Source organism: Lycium ferocissimum, chromosome 6, assembly GCF_029784015.1.
Source record: "Lycium ferocissimum isolate CSIRO_LF1 chromosome 6, AGI_CSIRO_Lferr_CH_V1, whole genome shotgun sequence".
NCBI classification, from domain to species: Eukaryota; Viridiplantae; Streptophyta; class Magnoliopsida; order Solanales; family Solanaceae; genus Lycium; species Lycium ferocissimum.
The window spans coordinates 5,528,870-5,536,689 of record NC_081347.1 but is presented as its reverse complement, the minus strand read 5'-3'; the positions used below and the strand labels follow the sequence as shown (position 1 = coordinate 5,536,689).

The 7,820-nt window shown below is 30.8% G+C and overlaps 1 protein-coding gene across 1 annotated transcript; it reads right to left on the bottom strand.

Annotated features, from left to right (window-relative positions):
• Nucleotides 1-3,599: 3,599 nt before the first annotated feature.
• Nucleotides 3,600-7,465, bottom strand: LOC132059065 (protein HEADING DATE 3A-like). The gene is made up of 4 exons (XM_059451550.1): nt 7,149-7,465; nt 6,334-6,395; nt 5,858-5,898; nt 3,600-4,026 (listed from the first exon to the last, which is right to left on the bottom strand). Exons 1-4 carry the CDS (start codon nt 7,344-7,346, stop codon nt 3,803-3,805), a joined length of 525 nt encoding a protein of 174 aa, XP_059307533.1. The 5' UTR covers nt 7,347-7,465; the 3' UTR covers nt 3,600-3,802.
• Between the last annotated feature and the right edge of the window lie 355 nt (nt 7,466-7,820).

Genomic DNA, 7,820 nt, shown 5'->3' with positions numbered 1-7,820 from the left:
AACAACGAATATTCGACCAATTTTTATTTCAAGATTCCATGTCAAGAAAGATAACCAAAATATTAAATTAAAAATAAAAATAAAATAAAATAACTTGAATAGACAAAAGAAAAGTCTAATCTAGATAAACAGTTAATTTCTAAGTCCCCGACAACAACAATAAAAACTTATTGCTCCCAAAAGCACACGCAAGTATACGCAGCCATACAAGTAATATAGGAATAAAGTCCAGATATCATACCCACAGGGACTTATGATTAACTATTTACTAAATTAAACTAATGTTAATTATCCAAACAAGAAATAAAATCCAAAGTTATATTTATAAACTAACTTAAAATAAAAGAAATCAAATAATGAACTTCAACCAAGAAAGATCAGATTTTTTATCGGCGAAAAGATAGATCTAGGGTTATGACTACTAACAATCCAGTTGAGTCTTCCAATTGTTATAACTATTTTATTTCCTAGGTAACTAGTTGACGGGTTAATGTTAACTTTATGATATTCTTTCGAACCACTCACAAGCCTATTGATGCTACTCTTAACGCCTATATTTCTTTGATTGCAAGAAGTAACAAAAACGCATTTATATCTCCGTATTCAACTAAGTAGGGCTAAAGGGTATATTTCTATCCTCAGTAGCGAAACAATTAAATCGAACAAACTCTATTTATTCTTATTACGTACATGAATTCCCCTTTTCAAGTCCAACTCACGCACCACAGATAGTGTCTAATTAGTGATCAAGTAATCAAACAATTAAGTACAAGAATAAATAAGCAACCCAAAAGATGGAAATTCAATAGATAATAAATAATAATCAAAAGTCAACTTTCATATTTGTGTCAAAACCCTAGAACTAAATAGTTTATCTCCACATAGACATGGAGGAAAACCAACAAATCATCTGAATAACAAAACGTAAAAATTAATACTACAGAGAAGAGAAGGTAAAACCCTGTAACTAGTGATTATAGATGTAAATGAATTTAATCAACGAGATTTATGAAATATAACGAGTGTAAATTCATACCTGGATTTGGTGAAGCTACGCAACAGGAAAGCTTTGGATCACCAGTTAGCAAACATATGCTATTTATTACTACCATCCATGCTCCGTCATCAGTCATCATTAAAAAATAAAAAATAAAAAAAATTAGGTGGGCCCCATACTAAAAACACCAAGAATATTAAAAAAAAAAAAAAAAAGTGGACCCCACCATCTCCAAACTCATGTAAAAAAAAAAAAAAAACGTACCCTATATTAAAAAAATCAAGCAATATTTAAACAAAAAAAAAGTGGACCCCATATTAAAATAACAAGCAATGTCAAAAAAAAAACGTGCACCCCATATTAAAAAAATCAAACAATATTCATGTAATTCCCAGAGTATCCCCATTAAGTCAATAATGATGGATTCATTGCCACATGCGTATCAACCCATTAGTGGGAGCAAATGAAATTATTGTACAGCAAAATATATGGACTTCATATTATTGCTTTTCTTCAAAAGGTTAAGCAGCCAAACCATACAATTTCTTTTCTTTTCTTATATTAGCCTGAGATCTAATCTAGATATTTAACTGTTGTATTTGCTATTCCGCCATGTCATTTGTTTGTTATGTTTACTAAATAAATATACTTACTCTAATAAATGTGAAAAGAGATTAGTGTCATAAAAGAAAAAATAATATTAAATGGAGATCAAATAATTAATAAGGTAAATTAGTCAAATTATAATTCTAATTGACGTTTCCTTAAAAAATCATGCAAAAGACAACATGACAAGTAAAATGAGCTAAATCAAGAATATTTACCAAAAATTAAAAAAATAGTAGTTCTTCGTTTAAATAGAAAATCAAATTTCTACTTTATTTCGTTTTAAACATGTAAAATTAATTTAATAATTTGAATTAGAATTATCCAAATCAAAATTTGATAAAAAATAATAAGTATTGTTTAGATCCAATCTACATACATTAACAATAGAATATTTTACACCTTTGAATTAATCGAATTAAAATTCAAAGTATCAACTAATGCTTAAATATTGTTATTGTTTTATCTCAAAGAGAGGAAAATAGTTTCCTTTTAAACAAGTCTTCTCTTTTAAAAATTATTAATAAATTTTTTCCAACTTTGTATTCGTAGCAAACACTAATATAATAAAGTTTTGGATACGGAGCACAAACTACAATGTTATATTAATCGTGTTTTGAACATAGTGTGTGTATATATATATGCATAAAAACAGTGCAAACTTATGTATGTTTATTAGCAATATAAAATATATATATATTATCACTATCCAAACACAACTACATACACATAGATACACTATAATCCAAAGTGTTGCGCCCGTGCACAGCACGGGCATACGCCGTCTAGTATATAAATAAAATTGACATAGAATCCTGAATTTTATGTAAAATGGTACGGTATAGCAGTAAAGCAACATACGTTTGTTGCTTCAACCTTATATGTAATATACTCTCCTCGTTCTAATTTAATCGTCTTAGTTTGATTGGGCACAAAGTTTAAGGAATAAAAATGAGACTTTTGAATTTTGTGATCCTAAAGTAAAGATGTGCGTAATGTACTAAAATGTCTTTGAATCTTGTGATTTTAAATTTGCCATGTAAGATATTTAAAATGTCAACTTACTAAATATGAAAAGAGGCATTTTTCTTGCGATAGACCAAAAGAAAAAGTAAGATAATTAAATTGGGACGATGAAAGTAATATACATGGTTGTATAGATTATAGACAAGGACATTAGACGAGAAAAATTCCACTCAACCTCCCCTTCACTAAGATCGAGATAAGCATGGCCTTTTATACAACAAATATAATACTAACCATTTATATTTTTTTGTTCAAATCAAAATTGTTCCTTCAAGTCCTTGGAGGTGTATATGTAATCGGTTAACCGAAAGCTCATAGACAGATCTTTCTAAAGTCCTTATCTAAAATGATTGAGTCTCGTGCTGATAACGTATTATGAAATAAAAGTAAAAGTACAAGACAACAAGAAATATAGCTAAATAAGCCCGGGGGATAGCTCTTCAAATTGATATACAAATGAACTAAATTAATTTCATATTTATAGAAGAATTGAAGTTGCTCTATAAGTTACGTCAAAGAAGGGGTAAGCTACTTGCAATTAAGCTTATCCAAGAAACTATATATTCAAAATGGACATTCACAGTACGGTGTATTTATAACAGGTATTTTATGTTGCAGAATATTCAGCAGCTATTCTCATCACCTGCACTTGATATTTCTTAATTCAACATCCTTTGTTTATTCTTTTTATTTCTTCTCTTTCTTTTTAATCTTAGTAAACGGTATCCATATAAAATCCAGATAAGCATAATAATTGTATGAGTCACCCGTTTTTATCTTTTGCTTCAAATCAGGATAGCATACAATGTTTTAATTTCATTCATCAGCCTGTACTCGGCAATGTATAAATATAAAAAAAATAAGCTTAAGTCGCACTTTAAAGATAAAATATCTACTTAACTGGATCGTGTATTTACTGTGGGTCAAGACATGGGTTCATATATTAACCTTACTTAATCAACACCAAGCATTAATTAAGGCTGCCACATCACTATTCAGGTGGGAGTTTTAGACACTCCTGCCAAAGTGATTATTGTGATAACCGAAGCAAAATAGTTTTATTTAATAAATGAAAGAAAGAAAAAGTGATTTTTGTGTAATAAAACCAAAACTGGATGACCACCATGAAATTTACTCCACATTTGCATCCTATGGCAATTGTACATGCCATAATTATACGCGACGGCCACCAGTACCATTTTCCCTATGGCAATTGAAGTAAACAGCAGCAACAGGTAAGCCAAGATTGTAGAGTTCTGCAAATTCTCTTGTATTGAAATTTTGCCGCCAGTTTGGTGCATAAACAGTTTCTCTGCCCAATTGACGAAAAAGGGAGAAAACAATGCGATGTATTCCCATTGAAGGCATTGGGCTCTCATAACATATAACTTCTTTGCCTATAACACAATGAACAGTCAAATAAAGTAAAACATAAATAGTACGAAATAATCATGTATAGTTTTGCAACCAGTTTTAACTAAGAATGTGTTTGCCATGAAGAAAAATGTTTTTCAGAAAATAGGTAGTTTTCTTAATTATATTCTAGTGTTTGGTAACTAAGCAAAAAATATTATCGTAAAATCATTTATTTATTATTTAGCCATACTCTAGGAGGCGGGGGCTATAAGGGGTGGGGGCAGGGGCTATGGGAGTGGGGGTGGAATGGGGTGTGCCGGAGGATGGAGAAAAGTGGAATGATACTTATGAAATTTATTTTCCGTATTTTCAGCAAAGAAGTTGTTTTCTTCATTTTAAAAACATTTATTTTCCTAAAAGTTTAAAAACCAATCAAATTTACAAGAAAAAAAAAACATTTTTCTCTCCATACCAAACACTCCCTAAATGTTAGATTATCATTTTTCACTTCTGGCCTTCGAAGAAAATAATTTGAGTATTTGGGGGGTGCTTAGGAGCCAAGAGATGGCATATGGCTAGTAGGCCCATTGGCCGAAGATTTGCACAAATTTGACACTTTCGTGGGACGTTATTTAACTTTTGTGCCCATTTATAAATTTGGGAAAAGATGCTCTTGACGCTGCAACGCATCACATCTTATCAACCTGCTAGATTTCAAAATAAGAAAATTCAGATTGGACTAATTTTGCCAATTCAGCAAGACTTGTTACGTGGTGATTTGGTAGGTAGCTAAAATTATCTCGGGATTATAATTTCGGGACTAATTTATCTTATCTCTTGAGATTATTTTATCCCATCTACTAAAAGATGGGATAAAATAATCCCAAAAATTATTGGATAAGAAGGGTTATCCCATCTTTTAAGTTGGGATGCATTTTGTACCATGTTTGATACAAGGCATAAATTTATCCCAGAATAAATTTATACCTTCTACCAAGACAGACAAAAATTAGTCTTTGAGATATCACCGAACTATACCATGCACTAAAGTTATGGCTTGTTCGGCATAACTTATAGTAGTAAATAATTGAATACAATTAAGTTCGTCAATCCGGCAAGATTTGTGAAACATTTAACAAAATATAAGAATGAAGATTGTACTAAAGTTATGGCGCGCCCGTCATGACCAATAAAATCTATAATAATTGAGGGTTCTTTTTTATTTTTTAAAAATTCCGTTGATGACTAGTTTACTTTGGTTGTTGATTTTATGAAGAATTTTATATACTCCGCTCAAATGGTGGAAGAGGTATTATTTCTAAGCCTAAAAAAACAACAAAGTTAATTGAAAGTTACCTAACATGAGTAACAAGTAAGTAGGTCGAGAATCCTAAGATAAATTTAAACATAAAAACATGATTATTATTAAAGATAATAGACTTCAATTTATTTACTTGACATGAGTTGAGTTGGGTTATTTATAATTATTTGGTATCAGAATCAAACATCTTATTAGCCTTGACTTTTTTGTTAGATCCCGGTATTGATTTAATAGGCAGACATTTCTATCCAAATTTCTGAACGGGAAAGCATTTTTTGTCGGAAACCTTATTAGCCTTGACTTTTTTGAGAGTATAACATTCCCTTCATTTTCTATCTGATGGAGAAATTAACTCGAGACCTATAATTTGTGATGAAGGAATTTGATCTCCATCACACCCCTTAGCGGTGACGGGGAAGTATTTCATTGTATTTTAAAGTTGAATCACATTTACGGCAACAAACATTGTTAGTGCAACTTAACATACTCTAATTTTTACGAGACGAAATATATAAATATTGCATGATTATAAATATGAATAATAGACTTACCAAAGCTTACTCCTGTTGTTGCTGGGATATCAGTGACAATCCTAGCAAAATTAATCAGAGCACCATGTTAAATTTGTGTTAATTTTTACTTCTTTAATTTTAGAATTTACATAAAGCTATAGAAAAAGGATTCTGCAACTTATCAAAAAATGTATATAATTACCTAAAAAGTGATCTGATAGTGTAAAAGCAAGTGTAAATTTTAAAAGGTTTTCTTCAATAGGATTTTTCTAATCTCCCTTCTGAGTACGACAAACTTCAAAGAAAGAGTTTTCTCCACATGGAAAATATACTGTCTTTTATATTATCAGGTTTATATAATGACATATTACGTAGGACTATGGTGAAAATAACATACTACCCCAGCTAACTCTCTATAATAGTCCTAATTCGATAATTTAAAATGCAGTAAATGCCTGTTTTAACTAATTAAAATACATTGATAATGTAAAAGAAAAATCTAATGAATGACTGACCAGTGTAGGTACTCCCTCAAATTTGGATTGCTCGGACTCGGAGCATCAGGATCCACCATAATCTTCACGATTAAAAACAGAAAAGTCAAACGTCTTGAAGAACATTCCAAGGTTAAGAAAATTAAACAATTAGCAAAAGCTAAAAAAAGGCATAAAATTTGGGACACATGTTTATCAGACGATCTTCTATATATTGTGAGTCTGGGTTAGGATTAAACAAACATACTGTTTAAGTACTACATGATTCAATTGGTGACAATTAAGCCTGAGACCAATTTTCACAACCCCTAGCGGACACAGTTACCACGTTTTCTCATAGATAAATTAGCAATATATAAGCCTTTTCCCACGTATTCAGGGAAACAAATTAATTATTCTAGGACTATTCTTATGATTTATAACTAGAGACGGCTTCTGCTTCTATGTATTTATTTATAGAGAAGTTCACCTATCATATGTCACTAGTTAATGGATAGTACTTATCCCACCCATAATCAAAGTAAGATCTTTATATGTCCTGCATATAATCATATTAGGATATCCTTTATATTTTATTCATAACTTGGGTCAAAAAGCCACTATACATGAGTCCAAAATTCAACATAAACCACTTAATGGTGTGATAATGGTTGGGCGATTCATCCGTCCCTATCAGAAGTTAATGCTGTGTAATGGAGAACCTCTTGATACGGAGCTCATTACTCTCCTGGCTAGTACGTCCATTCAACACAAATTTGAATTAGTCAGTCCATAAAATACCGAATAATTAATGCAAAGAAAAAAGAAGATGATGGACAATATAGTATAAGAGTTACCAGAGTGTAAAAAGTGGAAAGATCATTCCCTCCAATCTCAACCCTAGGTTGGTTGGTAACTTGAGATGGCTTCAAATTACAGCCACTGATAACCTCCCTAGTGTTGTAAACAACACTTAGGCTAGTAGACCTTGTGAATGGGTCCAATACATCACTTATCACTCCACCAAGTTCTAGAGTGTTTCTTCCTCTTGACATGAGGAGATAGAAAATATATACTATTAAATTAAGCTCACAACTCACAACACTGGTGAGCTTCCCATATCTTCCTACTAAATAGCTTCTGGCATGGTATGTCTATTTGTACGAGAATTGTTGATTCGTCATACTCCCTCTACCTCTGTTCCAATTTATTTGATTCTTTTCGCTTTTTGAGAGTCAAATTTTTTAATTTTAACTATATATTTGAACATAAAATTTTTAAATTTTCTCAAATAAAATTTACATATTTGAAAATTACATAAAAAGTACTATAAAGTCATCATAATTGATAATTTAAAATATTTAAAAGACATATAAAAAAATTAGGATCAAAGAACAACTCGTTTGACTCTCGAAAAGCGAATTGTGTCAAACAAATTGGGACGGAGGAAGTATGTGTTATTGAATATATCATCCACAATTTTGAGCTTTTATTTTGATTTTTTATTCGGTGTGTGATATTCGTATTAA